Source organism: Formica exsecta, unplaced genomic scaffold (assembly GCF_003651465.1).
Source record: "Formica exsecta isolate Colony F162 unplaced genomic scaffold, ASM365146v1 scaffold395, whole genome shotgun sequence".
Lineage (NCBI taxonomy): Eukaryota > Metazoa > Arthropoda > Insecta > Hymenoptera > Formicidae > Formica > Formica exsecta.
The window spans coordinates 81,289-103,173 of NW_021851188.1; the positions used below are offsets into that span (position 1 = coordinate 81,289).

The window sequence follows — 21,885 nt, forward strand, 5'->3', positions numbered from 1 at the left end:
AAACGAAGCACACGACACTCAAGAGCTGTTTGATTAATTACATTCGATTTTTTGTTGTATTTGAGTATAATTTATGTAGGCGTACGATTATCGCATGTGTATAGCTGTTATATATCCAACTTACTCTATACAAATACAAAATCGTTTATATATTGTCCCAGAATACACATGAAACGACTTACGACTTAGGTGTTCTGTATTTATATATATATACATATATATATATATGTATTTATATATATGTATATATAAATATATATTGTAATATGTATATTGTCTAGTCTAAAAATCTCGCGTAATAATAATATATATATATGTATATTACTAAGCACGACGTGTGTATAAAATTACATGTAAAACGAAACGATTTACGCGATACGTAAGCGACTCGAGGATATAGAGTTAGCGTGCGATGACTCTTGCATTCGCGTTACGCTTTTGCTCCGATGCCAATACTCCAATTATATACTCTACTGACAATGAGAATTCGCGCATGATCGGTGTGTATGTATGTGTGTTATATATTCCATAGAGTTATTATATAATCATCACATTTACTTATCCGTTTATATGAAAATCGTCGTACGTCTCGACATAAAAATTCAATCATGCAAAGGTGTATATTCCTTTTTTTTTTTTTTGTCTTAAGGCCGTATTTTTCTGCCAGGCCTGGTGAGCACACACGATAGTAGTGTGATCTCCCAAAGATCTTCCAAAAAATACGAATGATATACACAGGCGGAATTGTAAATGTATACGAACTTAGTTTGCTACGCGCAAAATTCCGTCTGAATTGTATGTTGCCTCTGCGTGTCGGGAGATATACCGGCGATCATTTGACTTGTGCAACTTTGGATTAATCCCCTCTCCTCCCTCTAACGATCGCGAAATCGTATTATCGATTAACTTATTCACACTAGCTCATTCTTATATATTCGCTCGGAAATTAATTGCTATGTTTCCAAAAAAGGACCTCAATCTTTGATAAAACCTTACTTAGTGTATGCGTGTGTGTGTGACTTAGATATATATTTATATAAATTTATGTATACTCTATACGCCCACGGATCCGATGAGATAAAGATAGAAAGAGAAAGAGATAGAAGAGTGAGGAGAATGATGAATTCTACGATTCAACGAGAAACACCACGACAGGAACGGGAGAATGACGGAGGGAAATGTTCGCAGGAGGAGATGCTCGTTTTGATTTTTTAATCCGCCGGCGATTCGTGTGCAGCTTTACCTCTGCACCGTGTTTATTACGTCTTTTATCGTGTTCTGCACATCGCACAAGAGTCTCGTGTTCTCAGTGATGTTGCGCGTGCCGGCGGCCCGTAATTGCCTCGCTTGTAGTTCGAGTCGAGTGAGTAGGTCGCGGAATTGGAACCTCGCGTGCGGCGCGATTGCCGTGTCAGTCAGATTGACGCACATACCGTGCAACAGGCCGACTTTATCGGACAGCTGCAACCAACTGGCCATGACAATGGTGGGGCTGCCTTTCAAGTTAAGAATACTGTTCTCGATGACATTCGAGATCTCCATCACGCTATGCTTTGCCCCTTTCGATTCACCACCAGTCTGTTTACCGCCACCGTCATCATCAATGCCTTGGGACGATGACTTGTTGCAGTTTGGTGTGGCGTATATCGAGGAACCAAAGTGTTTACTGGATGGTCCAAGTGGTTTTAACGGTTTGGCCGGCACAATCGGTTTCTCCATCTCTGAGGACGATGACGTTGGAGGCCATATTCGCGAGTCGCCCTTGCTGGTTGAGCTCCTGGTCGAGGCGTTGCTATGATCCTCCGGCGAATCTTCGTTCGCAATGTCGTCCTGCTTGCTACTCGCCCCTCTCACATTTAATTTAGGACTAAGTGGTTGGTTATCACAAGAAGCCTCCTTATTCTCCCACAATTTTTTTAGGCTACTAATACTTCCGGTGCTGCGGCGCTTATCGTCGTTTGCATCATCCACGCCAGACGATGAATCCGCCGAATCTACGACATTACTCCCCTGTGCGTTGTCATCGAAACGCGACGATTTGCCCCTCTCTTCCGCCGCGGCTTTTTCCTTATCAACGTTGTCCACCTTCCGCAACCGAGCTTTAAAATCGATTATCTGATTATCCGGATTTTCTTCCTTCTGCGGATTACTTCTCTTATCCACCCTCTTCAATTTGAAACCTACGCTAGTCGCGCTTAATATATGGCCCTCGGTGATCGGCGAAGTTATCATCGGGATCTCTTTGTGAGTATTGTTCTTCTCAGGGAATATACTACTTTGCGTATTTACGTGAATGTGCTCCTGAATGTTTCCGGACACATCGTTGTTCTTCAACATTGCAATCGCGTATTCACTCGGAACAATATGTTGCTTGTTGGTAGAATCCATGCTAAAACTGGCGCACAACTCGGACAGAAGCTGCGACGCTGGATCAAGCGGCGCTGACGGAAGCCCGCTGCTACTAACGTTGCTGCCGATCTTCTTCGCAGAACTGCTACTACTACCTTGTTTCATATCTGCGCTCTGCTTAATCTCGTTGATCAGCTTAAGTTCCAGCATCTCTTTCATGCCTGGTTTGGATTCGAAGGTGTCCAAAGATGTACCGGTAGCGCTTACCGCGCTGCCGATTGGGGGCAACGGAGGCGGGGGTGGGGGTGGTGCTTCCTCGGGAGCCGCGATTCCGATTACGTCCATCGATTCCGCTTTCATTGCGCCGCCACTTGTCGTCTCCTTCGGTTTGTAAATCAACTTCTTCTCGTCTGCGGATCTACCGCCGCAATGCGCATCGCCAGAAGTAGAGGAAGTGGTCTCTCGGCGTCGTAAGTTCACACCGAATCGCGAACTAGCCTCCTTTACCGACGGTTCGGCGTTCCTCACATCGTTATTCCTATCGTCCTGATCGTGATCGTTTATCATTTCATCTTTACTCCGCCATTCCGCTTTCAACTTCCTGAGACCGACTGGCGAACTCGCGATTTTTGTATGAGACGAGGAACTCTCGGCACACGGCGACGCCGTAGTCGCGGATGGCAGTAGATCGCACTGTTCACCAAAGATCTCGTCTGGAGGTGGTGGCAAATCCAACGGCGGCGGCGGGAACTCCAGATCAGCCAGAGTCGGTTGGATCGATCTTGACGGACTGGCGGTACGAAAACTGGAGTTGTTCGGCGCGCGGAAGGTCCGCAGACCGATTCCCTCCGCGTTGGTCTTCCGAACACCTACAGCACGGCTGCGCGGTGAATTCGGCGGTTGATAGGTGTTCACCACTCCGCTCGAGGAGTTGCTGCGCGTCATCTGCGGTTGACCACGCAGATTGTTCTGGCGAGGCGAGAGCGAACGATGTTGCGAGACCGTATCAATCATGGCGCTCGCGACGATGTCCTGCTGCTGTTCTACGATCGCGGTGGACAAAGAAGACGTAGCGGTTGAAACACTCTCCTGATTCGACGGCATACCACTTTGTCGCAGAGATTCCAAGTACGCCCCGATTCTAGCGCCTTTTGGCAATGTACCGTAACGATTGATCGCTCTCTTAACATTTTGCACCTCCAGCGCACCCACGTGTACCAGCTGAAATGACATTTTTTCTCTAAATCACGACTCGCTTTCTCGTCATCGAGCATCATCAAGCAAGTTATTCAAGCAGTGCTAAATGCATTTACCATCAAAACTGACTTTACTCTGATTCTAAAGATTCTCAAGCAGACATATAGATAAGAACATTATCGTTATAATACTCGGAACATTTAACATCGTATACGAGTAAAGAAGGTATGTTTTTTATGTGTCTAGTATTTTTAGCTTTATTTATAGCTTTGAAATATTATCGTGGCCGCTCAACGTAAGATCATTGTACCTTCTGAGATAGTACCTCCTTAGATGTGTAAGGTCGAGATTTAATTTGTTTCTGATTGCACGGTAAGTTGGATACTGGTTCCGGCGAAGTTGACGGTTGAGGAACAAAGTTATGTTCTGCTGTCCCTTGCGACCCATCTCCGTCGTCGTCCATATCGCAACCTCCTGTAGTAATTGACTGTGTAGCCATTGTCACGAGATCACGTGTGATACCTGAGTCGCCATTTAATAAAGTGTACTGTATACAATCTATAGCTAACGCATATCTCTCCAGCATGTAAGCGCAACGCGTTATAAATATTGGAATCTTTTGGAAGAGAGCTAAGAGAGAGAGAAAGAGAAAAATACTTGCGGCGCCTATCAATCTTAATCTCTGCTTTCCTTTTGTCACACTTCATTCCATTCATCCCTAGGGTCATTCTCCTTTCGACATTAAGTTAGGAGCAGATCGTTAAATTGTACTCATTGTGTAATACTATTGCCAGTAAAGTGTTGTAACATGTGTCGATAATGAACAATTAGTGAAAATGACAAATGGTATATGATGTGTATTAGAGTATTTAGAATAATTCATTATGATATATATGAATAGAGACTTAGTAAACTCACATAACACTGCTTGAACACAGTTAAATTTTATGCGATGATAAAGTCGATGAAATATATCAATGCTGTTACACAAGTCAAATTCCAATCTTTAGAATGAGAATATAACTAAACGATAAAATATATATCTAGGAAACTAAAACGAAAAAAAATGGAAAGTTCTACTTGTACCTTTACAGAGACGAACATCATGCACAAGTATATATGGTACTTGTTAGATTAATAACGTAATATGATAGATAAAGTATGGTAAAATATCGTTTCCTATTCATATAACTCTGGGAACGAAAAACTGCAGCTACAATGTACAGTATGTACGAGATGCAGACGTTCGAGTATATGCATTAATAAAATATATTCAAGTACTATTATCAAAAATTAGTATTTGGTGTGTATTCAACATTCAATTATACTGACTCGAGGAGAATGACCCACATTCATGAAGCCGTAAAATCACTGTAGGCAAAGATGCATATCAAAATTAAATTCAAAGTCAACTGAAAGTTAACGAAAGAAAAATTAAACAAAAGCGGCAATTTCGTGCATTTATCATTACACTTAAGTTTGATATAGTGGAATACCTTCAAAAATCTTATCAATACCATTTAGATCTGTGCCATCGTCAAGCGTCATAGTGCTCACTTCGACATTTTGCTGATCTTGCTCTTGGTAGGCGGAATCTCGGAAAGAACTGCACGATGATAGCAGGCTGTGATGGAAGACATAGCTTTTTGTTATATCACGTAATTATGATTGTTCAATTGTATATTTATAGGTGAAAAGAAAGCATACCTTGTTCGCTTGGGAGGCGCCGGCGCTTGTTTTCCCTTCTTATTGGTCGATCTTCGCATTTGAACTATATTACTATTACTCCTACTCGACAAGCCACCCATAAAAGTACTCAGCTTGGTAACCGAACCAACTCCTTCTGCGCAAAATATACGAGTCTCTATTTTAAAATAAAATTTCTAGAGCAGCCAAATTTGAAAAAATCGAATTTAAATAATCAAATTTAATTTGTTATTATTAATTTAATTTTTTTATTATTTAATTTTTTATCATGATACTATAAAAACTATTTTATAGTTTATATTTTCTTACAATTCAATTGCTAAGATGTCGCAATTGAATTATTAATAATACTATAATATTAAATATTACCTTGTGTTATGCCAGAAGAAGATAATTGCTCGGATACAAGAACAAGCCCATGTATATTTCCTGTACTTCCAGTCTGCGATTTTTTATATGATAGTAATGGGATTTCCCCTCCACCTTGAAGCTGCTTCTCTACCTCTACAATAGATACATGTATAAGTTAATAAGATTGCAATTCTTTATATGAAATTAATTATCTGATAGAGTAATTCACTGACCTTCGGTAATACTCGATTCTTGAAACATATTTTCTAATGAATGGTGTATTTCCTTGAAAGTTGGCCGATCTGACGCTGACCACTGCCAACATTGACGCATCAATTCATAAACTTTCGGCGGACAGCCTGGAGGACACTCCATTCGATAGCCTTTCTCCAACATATGATAAACGTCTGTCAAATCGACACCAGGATAAGGGGACATACCATAGGTAGCAATTTCCCACAAAAGGATACCAAATGCCCACACATCAGACTATAAAAATCATTAATTAGTATAATAGGATAACACAATAGCCTACATTTTTTAATAATTTTTGTATACCTTTGTGGAAAATTTATTGTATGCTAAACCTTCCGGCGCTGTCCATTTTATGGGAAATTTTGCCCCGGCATGAGCAGTGTATGTGTCGTCTCTCATAAGACGGGCTAATCCAAAATCCGCAACTTTAACAAGATGATTCTCGCCGACCAGACAATTTCTGGCTGCTAGATCGCGATGGATGAAATTTCTACTCTCTAAGTAACTCATGCCACTCGCGATTTGCGTAGCCATGTGCATCAAAACCACGGCGTTAATCTGATGTTTACTCTCGTTTCGCAAATAATCAAGGAGATTTCCTTTGCTCATGAATTCCGTGATGATGTAGAACGGCGGTTCGCGCGTACACACTCCCAGCAACTGCACTAAATTTCTATGTTTCATTTCTTTCATGATGGCCGCCTCCTCCAGGAAATCCTTCAGTGCCATTGTGTCCTCTTTGAGCGTCTTAACCGCTACAGTCATATTGTATCTCTTCCAGACTGCTTCGTATACATCACCATATTGACCGCCTCCTAATTTATGCCTCATTACTATGTCCGTTCGATTAATCTCCCATTCGTCCGGCTCCGGACTTAACGGGAAGACAGTAGGCTTGTTGTGCTTTGGTGCGGGATACAGCAGTTGTGTGATGAGGCCGTCGGCAAGCATCGAATGATGATGCACCAGTTCAGCCAGCGTATTAAATTTACTCTCCGTCGTGACGAACATCTTTCCTTCACTGTCCTCATTGATTCTATAGTGATACACTCGACCCTCGTATCTCAAAGAGATACTACGTTGTCCGGGACTACTCTCCGATTCCCGTACGAGAAAACTACCGTTTATTCCCGAACTCAACAGATATTCCGCAGCATTCCTAGATATTCTCCCATGATACCAAGAGTGTTTTTCCAAAGAATTCACGGGTGTCACATAGTTTGATGGTACCCATCCTACTTGTCCGGTGCTCGAGTGAGCCTCGCACCATTCTCCGCTCTTGTTATAACTTAGGATACGTACTTGTTCACCTGTTCAGAAATATTAAAAAATAATTTAAAGTATGCAATATTTATAGATCGGCACTTATGCATCTTATGAAATATGGTATCTATGATAATATTTAATAAGAAATATAAATTACCCTTTTTCAGACTAAGTTGATTCTCCCCACCAGCTTGAAAATCATACAAAGCGACAAATAATTGAGGATCATCTTCCTCTTGTGCCAACAGATTTTCTTTGCTGGTCCATCTGCATGAAATGATTAAAAATATCTCTGGGATTAAATTTTTTCTTTTGTTGATATGTATTAAATTTCAATGTTTCTGTCATCTTTATATTTAAAATTCTAGATCTTACAAAAAAATTATAATAAAAAAGAATAATCCATATATACAAGAGTTTTAATACATTTTAGAATTTTAATACATTTTAATACATTTTATATATAATAAAATTTTAATATATTTTAGAATTTTAATATATTATTCTTGACATTATATTTAAAAAAAACCTAAGAGATCTCTTTCTGTATTAAAATTGCAAAAGTATATAAAACAGTATTATATAAGTTTAGACATATGTTGCTTTAGACTTTGAACAGTGAACTGACCTATTTGCTGCTTCAAGAAGCCCACTAGCAGACACATTGGTGTGTTGTTGAACATTTGCTTGCTGTGAAATTGATTGAACACTAGAACCACTTGGAGGATCACCTTCTGGCAATGCTGGAATGTGAGGCAGCGGTCTGCTTTGTAAAAGTGCCTCTGCAAGAAATAATAAACAGAGCTTTTCTTTATAACTTTAAATATATGTCCAAAATAAAAATTTCTGACATTGCAATTAAACAGTTCTGTGCTTATATAATAAAATATATGAAAATCTCAGAAATATATTTAACATAAAGTATTCAATGTACAGTACAAGAATAAATCAATGCAATTTTGCTTAAGACATTTTAAAGTTATCAATTCTTTCTATAGATAAATATTTATATATTGTAAAATTTTCATTCAGTCATTCTAATGTCTATATTAACTGATAAATATTCATCAATGTAGACATTAATGCATATTCATTACATGTTAAGAGGCTTTTATCATAAAACTAAATTCTTGTCAACTACTCTTTTATCATCAATTCTAGTCTATATAAATACTGTAATATTACACTATATCAAATCAGGAAAGCGCATCTCATATATAGGAATGCATGCCAGCTCCGTAAATTGTAGAATTATAATTTAACACAAACTACATAGCGACGTATGTAAAAATCATTCAATGTACAGATTCTGTTCTGCAAAATTCTGCGTGACAGAAATAAGCGTGTTCCCACAGTGGAGCGGATCAGCTAACTATTAACATGCGTGTTCTCACCGCTGTGCTCGGTGAATATGTTAGAGCCTATGAGGCGCGTATCCTTCAGGTTCCTGGTTTGCTGCTTGCGCGTTTGTCGCACGGTGGACCCAGCGGGGATCACCCTGTCCTTGGTCTGCTGGGCCCCCATAGTCTGTTGCCCACCGGATTACTGTACCATGCCCCCTCGCCTGTATCCCTCGCCGACCCCGGCTGCGTACGGGACGGGGCGACCAGATCTGCTGCTCTCCTGCTCGCCGCCACCCTCGCGCACACTTCACTTCCGGCACTCGGAAGGCACCGCCGGCGAGGCTTCTGACATCGCGATTGTCGTCCGCGTATCTCGTCGTTCGCGGGAGACACCGCGAACGTGTCGGTCCACCCAGCCTCTCGAAGCGCAGATCACAGTGCGGTCAGGCCTAATCACATTTTTACATGTCAATTATCCGCTCTCTGTCTCTCTCGCTGCCCCTCGCCATATTTGACAGCTTTTGACGTCGATTATTTAGTTTGTCGATGCATTGCTGTGCGGCAGCACGACGCTGGGCGGGTTCTCATGCTTGTGGAAAAATCCTCGCCTTTTCGTCTTTTTATTCTGTTTATTTATCTATTATACATATATTTTTTTGACATTTATATATATATATATATATATGTCAAATATATATACAAGATTAAAAATCATTCTCTATTGTAATTGTAAGTTTATTATTATAGGGGTTTACTGTTTTTAATTACATATTTTCTTTATATTGTTTTTTCTTTTCAATTTTGATTATTTTTCTAAAAAAATCGCTTTTTAGCCCCTGATAGACGATGTTACTGATTACGAATATTATTATTTTTTCTGTATTTTGGTAGTAATAGAACAACTACGAATCCGTAGTTTACGGCCGACCGATCATCATTTCCATTTTCGGACTATGCATTAAACATTAAAATTAAATAGTAATTTGACCAATCAAAAGAAAGAAATTTTAGCTCCCTTTATTCTGATTAGCCAAATTCCAATTGAAGTGTGAAAATTGGAATTTAACCAATCAGAACAAAAGGAACTAAAATTTCTTTCTTCTGATTGGTCTATTTTTAATCTCAATGTTCAATGCAGTGGAATAGTCGACACATGGTCATAGATGGCATTTGACACGTTCTGCGCGACCGGATACGACCATTCAAAGCTGATCTATGCCGCCATGTTGTCACGTGATCGCACGGACAGGCAAGGGCAGCATTGAGGTGAATGCGCCGGGTCAAATACGAGGTATCGGTCACAAAAATTCAGGCGTCTAATTAATACGGTGAGCTGAGGCGGCCCGGAGCTATGGATGCGCGAAAGCTCACGGAGCTGCTGCGGGCGACGATCGACCCCGCGCAGCAAAAGGAGGCGGAGGGACAGCTCAATCAGGTACGCGTGAAAAATCACGGGTGCAACCGTGATCGCGAGCGAAAACGTGCTCCCCGATTCGCGACAGGGTGGCGAGAGCGGTGGGAGAGGAAGTGCTCGAGGCCCCACGGGAACATGTGGCTTGCACATTATGTCGTATCCTCGCGCAGAGGGTAACAGATGAGAAGATACATCCTCGTCGAGGATGTATCTTTCACCGTTAGAATCGCTCCTCGGTCAAATTTTTTTTTCTATTTTTTTTTTTTTTTTTTTTTTTTTTTCCCCTCGAAAAGGGAAGGCTTTTTAATATCCTTGATAAAAATATTTCATGCTTGACGAGTAGCAGCACCCACGAGAAAATCAAACAAGATATCGACAATTCTCCGAAATATCCGCGACGTGAATAATAAATCGCTTCCTTAGCGCTGGAGTCGCACATGCGCGCATGTGTGTAGGTATATTCCCAAGATACTCTCACATTATTTCTTTCGTCAAATATGGGTGAATTTTTCGCTGTCAGAATTGCGAAAGAACAAAAGAATCTATGTCGATCGCTAAAGATGGGTAATTTGTAGCGAACACGTGCTAACCATACACGTGCCCATTCTTTGTTCTCACAATTGCAATTTAGAGTAAGGATGATGCATTGGGGCAATACCGGCTGTATGTTTGAAACCATTGCTCGTTTTCCTTCCCCTCTTTTTGTCTTCAAAAAAATGGCGTTTATATTTGAGATTTGTGAGGTCGCGGTATTTTACGAATTATACTCGAAAGAGGATTTTGCAGCATAAATGATCATTTATAAAAAATTATAGAGATTATATTGCGAATAATTTTAATATAATCTTTATCTCTAATACTTTTTCATTTTAATCTAGGCTACCAAAAATTCATTTAGAGAGATAGCTTTATTCTCTTTATCTTCTTCTCTCTGGCGCATTCGCATTTCCTGTACAACACCTGTATCTGGAAGCTTTGTAACGTTATATTCGAAAGTGACCCGACATTCTGTTTGATCTAATGAAACTTCATTCGAGTGCCGGTACCGAAGTGACAGTGCGTGCGGTTCCCATGTCAAACGAAGCTCCGATCCTATCATTTAAACATCCGTTTGGCATTGACATGAAAGGAAGCCATCTTGTCAACCGCGGTAATAGATGAAACTTAAGTTCATATTTTGTTATCGTGAATATATATATATATATATAATACAAGATCGTTATTAACGAAATACCCTATTTTTATTTATTATATAATATATGCAGCGAGAAATTATATTCTACATACAGAAATTATACGTTTATTACATTTTATGTAATAAATGTTATCACATTTTATCAAAATGTCTAACGTGAAACTTGCGAGAAATTACATTCGGCATAAAATGATATAGAAGCGTAAAGTTTTAATGAGATTATACTTTTTAAATGACAGTTCTTTTAAACATATTTATTTTACTATTTTAATCCGATGTAAATAATGCTTTCATTACTGTTTCGTACATCACTCTAAATACTGTATTAAAACTGCCATGAAGTAATTTCATTACATCCCTTGATATACGAGCACGAAGACTTAGTAACACGGATAATATCGTGATTGACAACATAATCGCGCAAAATTCGACGTCACTCCTGCAAAATGAACAATTCAGCGAGGAGTACGTGCTCTTTACATTACGTTGTCAATTATAGCAAACAGAGATGAAAAGTAACAAAGATGAAGGGAAGAGAAGGATCGACGGTGAGTGTTCACTTGTGGTTGGAGGCATCAATTACCTCGGGTAACACCCGAGAGGGTTTAAAACGTGCAAAATATTGGAAGAGTATGTTCGGGATAAACGAAACCGAGTATTGAAGGTAAAACGATTGTTAAGACTGCACAATAGTCTTCATGCATGCTCGATTTTATTTTATTTTTTTTAACTCTCGTTTAAATTTGCCTGTTGCACTATCGTAAAATACACCAATATACGGCGTTTTCTCTGTACAATGCCGGAATTAGGACGCCTATACGTAACGTCCGGCGGAGTCACGATAACTGACCGAGCAACTGGTAATCTCGTCCCGCTAATCAAATCAATCGCATGAAACTCCGAGGCCCCGCTACATCTTAAATTAAACGTCTGTTCTTACAACCAATTAGCGTAATACGAGCTGACCTAAAATTCGTTTGTAGCTTAATATTCCTTAACTAATTTCGGATCGAGGCAAAAGAAAATGTTTACGCTAATGATTTTTAGGTCGGTAATTTCAAAATAGAAGACTTCTCTCGCGTTACCCGATATTCGCGCAGAAACGGCGCAATAATATATTCCAACAATATGCAAACCTCCGCGAACGTTATTTCACGTCATCCTGGCGAGCGTAATAAAAAACTATAAAGCGATACGAGGTTAAGGATTTTTTTTTCGAACTTCAATTCTCGGAGTCGGAGTATTCGGTCGCGAATGAAAGGAACTGGAGAGACCACGAGGGAGACGATTCATGCTTGTTTCGTTCTCGGAATATTCGCGTCTGGGATGAGCTACGACTCGTTCGATTTCGCCGAATGATGCCGAGACCCGTATTTTCGTTTATTAGTCTCTCAATATGCTCGCGCGCGAAAACGATAATCTCAAGGGCGTTTTATCCTTTGGAGCATGGAATAAACTTCTCGCAATTGTACTTGTACGAGCGAATGTATATTATATTGCATATTAATGCGTTATATCATCGAAGGAAATTTTTCGATACAACTTGTAATTTCCTTATCTATATGTCATTGTAGGTGTATTATTTTTACATACTTAGTATATACGTATATATACTTTATACATTCTGTAATTTGTCACAAGCCTGTAGAATATAGTAACATTGTAACAATAATAATATTCTAATGATGCAGTGTACTAGTGAATATAATGGTATTTTTGAATTTTTCAGATTCACAAAATCATTGGTTTTGCTCCAACGCTCCTACAGGTAGTAATGTCAAATGAAGTTGACGTACCTGTCAGGCAAGCTGGTAAATAACAATTTGTAATCTTTTTGTGCTACATATAAGATTGAAGATGAAACTTAAATTATAAAACACAATATTTTTGTTATCTTTTTATAGGTGTAATTTACTTAAAAAATTTAATTACTTCAAATTGGGCTGATAAAGAGGCTGATAGTGGACCCATAGAATTTAGTATTCATGAACAAGATCGTGCAATGATACGCGATGCCATAGTAGACGCAGTGGTACACGCTCCAGAAATAATTAGGCAAGTTGTAATATCCGATTTACATCATTAATTAAGAATATATGTACATATTGTAATTGTTATAACATATATTGTACTTCTGCATTATATGTTTAGAGTACAATTAGCAGTATGCATCAGTAATATAGTTAAACACGACTTCCCTGGAAGATGGACGCAAATAGTGGACAAAATTACAATATATCTTCAGAATCCAGATGCTTCGTGTTGGCCTGGTGTTCTCCTCGCGCTGCATCAACTTGTTAAAAATTTTGAGTATGTATATTTAATCATGCACTTGCGATGTTCTACTGTATAGTATATGTTTTATATATTCCACACTGCTCTGATAACTAGGTATAAGAAAGCAGAAGAGAGGGGACCATTAAATGAAGCAATGAACTTGTTATTGCCTATGATCTATCAATTGATATTACGCTTATTGCCAGATTCGTCCGAGCAATCTGTCCTACTTCAGAAACAGATACTAAAAATTTTCTTTGCTCTTACCCAGGTATGCAGGAATATCGAAATATAAGCCAAAATAATATTTGTCAAAATATTTTGAAATTTAATGACATGTCTTATCCTCCCTGTAGTACACACTTCCTCTTGATCTTATCTCGAGAGAAGTATTTTCACAGTGGATGGATGTAGTAAGACAAATAGCTGATAGACCAGTACCACCAGAGATCAATAATCCAGATCTTGACGATGACGAACGTGCGGAACTGCCTTGGTGGAAATGTAAAAAATGGGCGTTACATATTTTACATAGGATGTTTGAAAGGTAATTATATAATAAATAATAATATTATATAGAGGCTCTTGAGAATAAAATCTAATGTAATAAAAGGGCAATAGAGCCAAGCGCGGTAAATAGTGCGCAACGGTGCTTTATTTTAAATACGGCAAATCAAATTAATAAATAATTATTTTTAATTTCTTAATATTATTGGAATTTTATTTTAGTGAATTTTAAATATTATTGAAATATTATTTTTGAATTATTTTTATGAATTTTGCTTTTATTTTCGTATTTATATTTGATCCATACTGTGGTTTGACTTTGTTTTTATTTTTATCTATGTACTTTTTACTTTAAGACCTTATTATTATCACGCTGATCTTGTTTGTATACATGTTGTTATTTATTTTCTTCACCGGACTGCGTTCACCATTTGTATCATTATCTTGTTTGTAACCCGTGAATCGTCATCTTAATTTATTTTATCACGCATTATGCGGAACGCTGATTACTTGTAAGTAACACTTTGTCATTATTCATGTGACTCCCTCACATTGCTATTTTCACTCCATCTTGATTTACTGGTACATTACGTACCCACTTGAACATAAACATGTGGGAGTTTTTAATTTTCGGCCTGTCCACCGTTAACTTAATCACCCTCACAACGTCGTGGACTAGTGATAGCGTTTGGCGTTGCGATATTGTAAAAGATCATTATTTGTAATTGCGTTCATTTAACCGTTAAGACCATGCGACTGCGAACTCGTTTTTTTATTTTTATTTTTATATACTAATGGTTATTTTTGCGCTGAAGATGGCTAAAAAAAGGAGCCGAAACGTCCGTTTATTAATTTGATTTGCCGTATTTAAAATAAAGCACCGTTGCGCACTATTTACCGCGCTTGGCTCTATTGCCCTTTTATTACATTAGTAATTATATAAATTTATTATGCAATGAAGAGCTCAAAAGCAATGTTGGAAATGATGAAAATGAAGGAACGTTTATATTCTGATACTGTATTGTTAATTATAGATATGGTAGCCCAGGAAATGTGACCAAAGAATATATGGAATTTGCCGAATGGTATTTGCAAACATTCAGTGCTGGTATTCTTGAGGTTCTTTTAAAAATCTTGGATCAATATCGTAGGAAAATCTATGTCTCTCCTAGAGTAGTGCAGCAGTCAATCAATTATATCAATCAGGGGTAAAAATTTATACATTAATGAACGATTACGTTTTGCCGTGAGGGATTAACGTAATAATAATAACGTTTTGAAATTTCAGTGTAAGCCATGCATTTTCTTGGAAATTTTTAAAGCCTCATATGTTTGAAATTATACGTGATGTTTTATTCCCTATCCTCTCATATTCCGCTACCGATGAGGAGCTATGGAACACTGATCCCTATGAATACATCAGAGTGAAATTCGGTAAAATTGAGTTAACAGTGTTTGGTTTAAATGTTTTAAAAAACTTTGCATACTTATCAGTTTGCTTTCAGATATTTTCGAAGATTTTGTTTCGCCGGTAACAGCGGCGCAAACTTTGTTGCACTCAGCATGTAGAAAACGAAAAGATATGCTTCAAAAGACGATGCAATTTTGTTTAGAGGTGTTAACTAGTCCAAATGCAGACCCAAGGCAAAAGGATGGTGCATTACATATGGTATGTTCATATAAAAGTATTTGTGCTCTTTAAATCTTTTGTATGGCTATTCTACACCATTTTCTGTTATATATATATATATATATTTGAAGAAAATCACAAAAAATTTTCACCAAAAACAATACTAAAATTATTAGGTTTATCGAAAAGTATCATGACATAAAAATTGTAAAGCATGAAATTAAGAAAAGAGAATGAATTAAAATACTCCTGAGGTAAAATTAAAGGATTGTAAATAAATACGCGACAACGCGAAATTTTGTCTAATCTAATTTTATTATTTTTATCAAAATTTGTCGGTTTTGAAACAATACAACCTCAAAAAAACCGGACCTCGATATTTCATTTAGTTATCGAGATTCGGTCTGTTACGTTTGAAATTTTAGCATCCTGTGTGTATATATATATATTCTTACATGTCTTTTATATCTATTATTAATGTAATATATAATACTTTATTTATACATATAGATTGGAAGTTTGGCTGATGTTTTACTGAAGAAGAAGATTTACAAGGAACAAATGGATAAGATGTTACTGCAATACGTATTTCCCGAGTTTAGTAGTCCTCACGGCCATATGCGAGCAAGAGTAAGTGAAACGATAAATATGAAATTATCATTATTATATAATACAAACGCGACATGATAGTGACAACTGTATTAATTATATTTTCAGGCCTGTTGGGTGATGCATTACTTTTCGGAAATTAGATTTAAATCAGAACAAATTTTAGTCGAAGCGATTAGACTGATTACGAATGCTCTCCTAACTGATCAAGATTTGCCTGTTAAAGTTGAAGCAGCCATAGCACTTCAAATGATGCTTGCAGCGCAGCCCAAGGCTCAAAAGTATATCGAACCGTTAATAAAGCAAATCACGCTTGAATTACTGACTATTATAAGGCAAACGGAAAATGATGATTTGACGAGTGTTATGCAAAAGATTGTTTGTACATATACTGAACAACTAATGCCAATCGCTGTAGAAATTTGTCAACATTTGGTAAGATGTTTGATAATATGTAATCTCATGAAAGAGTATGTATAAAATAGAGTATCATGTTATATCTTTTTTTTTAGGCTGCTACGTTTAGCCAAGTGCTCGAAACAGATGAAGGTAGCGACGAGAAGGCGATAACAGCAATGGGTCTGTTGAACACAATAGAAACAGTCTTATCAGTAATGGAAGAACAGCCCCAAATTATGTCACAACTCGAACCAATTGTCCTCCAAGTAGTAGCTCATATCTTTGGACAAAGTGTAATGGGTATGTTTTCTTTTTTTCGTATATTTAAATTTTTATGCTAATATCTAAGATTGACATCGCGATAAAAATAACATCATACATGTTTAATGATACCGGTTTACCCGTCTTCAATTAGTGTTAAATTTTAATTCGTTTTTTTTCTATTGAATTGCTTGGTTTTATTTTGTGACTTTTAATATGTGTGTAATGTTATTATATTATACATATATAGATAAATTTTATTTTATGAATAGAGAGAAAAAAGTTATATTTTTTATATCTTGCTAATAATGCGATCACAGCATTTTCTTTCGTAGAATTTTATGAAGAAGCGTTATCGCTAGTGTACGACTTGACGAGTAAAAGTATATCCGAAGATATGTGGAAAGTTCTGGAGCTCATGTATCAACTTTTCCAAAAGGATGGTTTCGATTATTTCACTGACATGATGCCTGCGCTGCATAATTATATCACTGTCGATACTCCAGCATTTTTATCGAATGAAAATCATATTTTGGCTATGTTCAATATGTGTAAAGCTGTGAGTATTTACGAACGATTTTCTTTATATCCAAGTCAGTATAATTATTTTCTATACATAACACTATTGCTAATGTCATAGGTTTTGACTGGTGAGGGTGGCGAAGATCCCGAATGTCATGCTGCCAAGCTGCTAGAAGTCATAATTCTGCAATGTAAAGGACACATAGATCAGGTATAATGTTACAATGTCACAAATTAGAAATTACATGCAAATAAACGTAATTATTAATTTATAAAATGTGTGATATGTATAATCGATTAAATTTTAGTGTATACCATCGCTTGTGCAATTAGTATTAGAACGTCTAATGCGCGAAGTTAAAACTTCGGAGTTGCGAACGATGTGTCTTCAAGTAGTTATTGCTGCTTTATATTACAATCCTGCATTATGTCTGCAAACAATGGACAGATTGCAAGGAAACTTTGATCAGTCGACAGAGCCACTCGCTTCGCGTTTTATCAAACAATGGATCAATGATACAGATTGTTTCCTGGGGTATGTATTTTTTATATAGAGCATATAAAATTATTAAAAAAGGATTATATAATATAGAATTTTAGACTAGATTTATTTCTACAGTTTGCAAAAACAAGATGTGTGATTTTTTCTTGCAGTTTACACGATCGTAAATTATGCGTTCTTGGATTGTGTACATTAATCAGCATGGGTCCTGCGCGACCAGCCGCTGTGAACGAGTGTGCGACACAAATTATACCATCCTTAATCCTATTATTCGAAGGTCTGAAAAGAGCATACGCCGCTAAGGTCGCAGATGTAGACGATGACGAGAATGACGAGGAAGAAAGCGACATTGATGAAGGTATAAGAATATGTTTCATTATATATATTAAATATCTACTAATTTGCCATATAAAAGAGCTTATTAATTTTGATAATTTTCAGATGTTTTATCCTCTGACGAGGACGAAATAGATGATGCTAATCAGGAATATCTCGAGAATATACAGGACAAGGTAACACGGGCGTCCACTCAACATGGTTTTAATGTTAACGCAACTATACAAGATGGTCACGGTGATCACAGATCTGATGTTGATGACGATTCAGACTATGACGGTAACGAAGAGACCGCTCTTGAAAGTTACATCACGCCCCTAGATTCGGACGATTCCAATCAAGATGAATACATTGTTTTCAAGGAAGTCATACAAAGTAAATATCTGTAAAAAATAGTATTTTATATAAACTAATTTCGACCAAAATATCCATTATAATCTATATTCTACATATTTTTAAAATTTTTAATTAGATATTGAAAGAACCGACATGACCTGGTATAGGGCGTTAACGAATCTTCTGAGTCCTGAACAAGAGAAAGCTCTACAAGAAATTATCCTGTTGGCAGATCAGCGCAAAGCAGCTTTAGAGAGTAAAAGAATCGAACAGAGCGGAGGTAAATTTATTTCTGCTTTCAATAATTTATTTAATAATTATATAATTGAAAGAGATAATTATTTGCTATATAAATAAAAATGACAATGGATTAATTATTACTTTTCTGTATATTGTTTCATTTACTTAAATCTATGAAAAATATATTTTTAATTTTCTAGGTTACGCCTTTCACTCACAGACTGTGCCCACCTCATTTAACTTTGGTGGAACACCTTTAAGTCGATAAGGACTTTTAATCATTTGAATTTTAGATTAAGTAAGTAAACAAATTATACAAAATTTGGAACAGACAATTGTAGCAATCATTACTACATGATTATTTTGAAAACATTGTGCATTTCCTATTTCCTATTTTTGTGTAAACTAATTGTACATTACTAAGGCAATCCAACAAAGTCTTACTTTAATACAATGACATTAACACTTTATCTCCATGAGATCAGTCTTGTGTATACTGTTGTTTCATTAGTTGAGACAGCAAATTTGCCTTTTAGTGATTATAAGACAGAAAAATGTTTTGGTCATACAAAAGAAAAATGTACATTCTTTTTTATACAAATTATACTTATGAATTATATTCGTATAATTTGATCCAATTGAAGTATAATATCTAGCCAGCTATAATATATTTTCTTTAAAATTCTTTACATAATAATTTTATAAATTATTGTTTCTTATACATGTTTCTTATACATTTTCTCATATAACATTAAATTATTATAATTTTCTTTTTTGGTGTAAATCTTTGAGTCACAAAATTTTAGCGTGGCTTGCTAGATACATACTCTTCGTACAAAATGTATATTTAATAGTCTCGAATCGCATGCCTTAGTCTAAAATTGTTTTAACAAAACAAAATCGCTTAGTTTATATAATTATAAAAACGTTGTGTTAAAAATTGTTGGTATATAAATATATCAAGGAATCTTTGAGTATGTGTATAGACTATATTATTTGATATTATTAATGATTAATTAGAGCAGCAAAACGTTATGCAATACATTCTCCAGATCTATTTGCAAATTACTATTCGACAGCAAAAAAAGAAAGTGTAAGTTGTCAAGGTTACTAAAAATAACTAGAACTGTGTTGCCTACCAGCAATTATTTAGATAAATTTAGATTTTTAAATAAACACTGTTTTTTCAAGTCTTTGTTTAAATGTACATTGTATTATATATATATGGCCAAACATTCTGCACAGCTACCAATCACTTTACGTAAATCCCAGCACAGCTACTTTATTTTGGAAAAACTAATTTTATATCATATATTTTATCCACAATATACTCTGAAAGATGGAGCTGCATCAAATTAGCACAAGCTTAGCTATTTGGCTTAGCAAAAGCAATTTAGATAGCTTTTATAACTATGTAACAAAATCTTTGCAATCATAGATCTTGTGGAATATAATTACAGTACACCATAAAAAAAAAAGCATCAACGAAAACACAAATAAATTTAAAGCATAGCTCTTTCTTTCATGAGATGTGTATTGTAATTATATAGGACGAACTTGGAGCAGAAATAAATTATAAATATCAGAGCCCAAAATGATAAAGGCGTACAAAGAAGAGGTGTTCTGTGCTGTGGTTAGTGAAATGATTACTGCACAAGTGCTTTTTTATTAGGATGCAAAAGAATGCATGCATCAATTACATGTCGCTTCAAAGTACAAGTCATAATCTGTATTTAAAAAATTTTTTATTAAAATGATTGGATTAGTGAAACTACGTTTTTTATCAATATCTTGTTGAGAAAGAATATCATATATGTATCTGATATATATTTATGAATATTTATACTTACCAGATTTTTGTTTTGTTTGTCGAATATACGATCTTACAATTAGCTGTTTCACACATAAAACTGCAAGAAATGTGCAATAATTTTAATTACATGTAATATAAATTTTTTCTGATTTTTCTGGTAAAGATTATATACAGGGTGCATGCAAATATATAATAAATATGGTATAGACGAGAAACGATATATAGTAGATTATGTTAATGTCTATTGATTAGTATGTTTTCAAAAAAATCACAGACATATATAAAATATATAGATTTGTCATTATTTAAAAACTTCAATAAAATTTTAGATGCAATTTTAACATAGGATTCAATAAAAAAATGTTTTTATTGTAAATCAAAACAAAGTTTTGCAATTTTTTAATATGCTCCCTAAAGCATATTTAGAATTGCTCAACTGTACATGGTTAGCTTCTATTTGTTCATAATAAATATTAGTATTTTAAAATCTAATAATATAAAATAATATGAGACAAGAAGATATAGAAAAGTGTATGTTTATAATATTGCTCAATATTTTTAAAATGTATTATATATGAAATGCATGTCTCTTTTTTTAAATTTTAAAAGGCTGGTAATATTTTATATGTAACAGGAGATGATTTCAAATTGTAAATATCAGAAAGTTACATGGCTGATTGATATACATAGTAAAATTGAATTGCTTGAAGTTGGTAAGAGGTGCTTAAATTATAAAAAAATTCTGTAGATATACACGAGATATATTAAAAGGAATCATTTTTCTAACATAATTAAGGATACTTGAATTGTGTACTCCTTGTATTTTCGCCAATTTTATTTTGCAGTACCCTGCTTTTAGCTTTACTTGGAATTACGACTATTATCTATTTCTTGCAGCGTTTATATCAGAAATATATATAAAGCATAAGCAATTTCTAATATCATATCTATTTCATAAATGATATGACGTGCTCAAATAAAGATGCCATCACTCTTTATATTGTGATCCGAACTCGCGACCTATTATTTGCTTAAAATCTTTGTGCATGTAATGAGAAAAAGTTAATTGATTAAGTCACTTTTTCTCAAAGAAGAATATTTAAAAAAGTGCCTTGAGATGTTTAATGCAGATGGGACCTAAATTAAAGAATACAGCAGAGTAAGCTGTAGGTCGGAGTGAGGCCAGGACACTTCTCTAGTTCATAAGTTCTATAAGTATACTGTGTATTAAAGTATAATAAATTAACAATAACTGATAGAGAAGACAAAAGCTGTTCCTTTGCTCTTTATAGGATACGAACCGCAACTTCTTTGTAATGGATATTTACCGCACACATTCTCTCGATAATTTTTATATAATGATATATATATATATA

The 21,885-nt window shown here is 35.9% G+C and overlaps 2 protein-coding genes across 9 annotated transcripts; one reads left to right on the forward strand and one right to left on the reverse strand.

The window, feature by feature from the left end:
- Positions 1-627: 627 nt before the first annotated feature.
- On the reverse strand, positions 628-9,048 carry LOC115239817 (tyrosine-protein kinase Abl). Of its 6 annotated transcripts, none has more exons than XM_029814579.1 (10): positions 8,520-9,048; positions 7,754-7,907; positions 7,283-7,392; positions 6,163-7,169; positions 5,838-6,093; positions 5,623-5,757; positions 5,254-5,386; positions 5,043-5,170; positions 3,857-4,068; positions 628-3,570 (listed from the first exon to the last, which is right to left on the reverse strand). In XM_029814579.1, the coding sequence occupies exons 1-10, from the start codon at positions 8,647-8,649 to the stop codon at positions 1,240-1,242; spliced, it is 4,596 nt and encodes a 1,531-aa protein (XP_029670439.1). In that variant the 5' UTR covers positions 8,650-9,048; the 3' UTR covers positions 628-1,239. The 6 variants fall into 6 exon arrangements, with proteins under 6 accessions (XP_029670439.1, XP_029670444.1, XP_029670441.1 ...); XM_029814584.1 differs by having other exon boundaries at positions 3,857-4,020; positions 5,064-5,170; positions 5,254-5,389; positions 8,520-9,047; XM_029814581.1 differs by having other exon boundaries at positions 5,064-5,170; positions 5,254-5,389; positions 8,520-9,047.
- Positions 9,049-9,688: 640 nt separating this feature from the next.
- LOC115239816 (importin-7) lies at positions 9,689-19,883 on the forward strand. 3 transcript variants are annotated; one of them, XM_029814575.1, is made up of 19 exons: positions 9,689-9,903; positions 12,807-12,888; positions 12,982-13,132; positions 13,229-13,387; positions 13,469-13,625; positions 13,711-13,901; positions 14,896-15,069; positions 15,150-15,295; positions 15,367-15,530; positions 16,002-16,121; positions 16,209-16,535; positions 16,613-16,799; positions 17,081-17,319; positions 17,401-17,493; positions 17,591-17,817; positions 17,937-18,142; positions 18,226-18,495; positions 18,593-18,736; positions 18,897-19,883. In XM_029814575.1, exons 1-19 carry the CDS (start codon positions 9,820-9,822, stop codon positions 18,962-18,964), a joined length of 3,189 nt encoding a protein of 1,062 aa, XP_029670435.1. In that variant the 5' UTR covers positions 9,689-9,819; the 3' UTR covers positions 18,965-19,883. The 3 variants fall into 3 exon arrangements, with proteins under 3 accessions (XP_029670435.1, XP_029670436.1, XP_029670437.1); XM_029814576.1 differs by having other exon boundaries at positions 17,096-17,319; XM_029814577.1 differs by lacking the exon at positions 9,689-9,903 and adding an exon at positions 12,346-12,647.
- Positions 19,884-21,885: the final 2,002 nt, after the last annotated feature.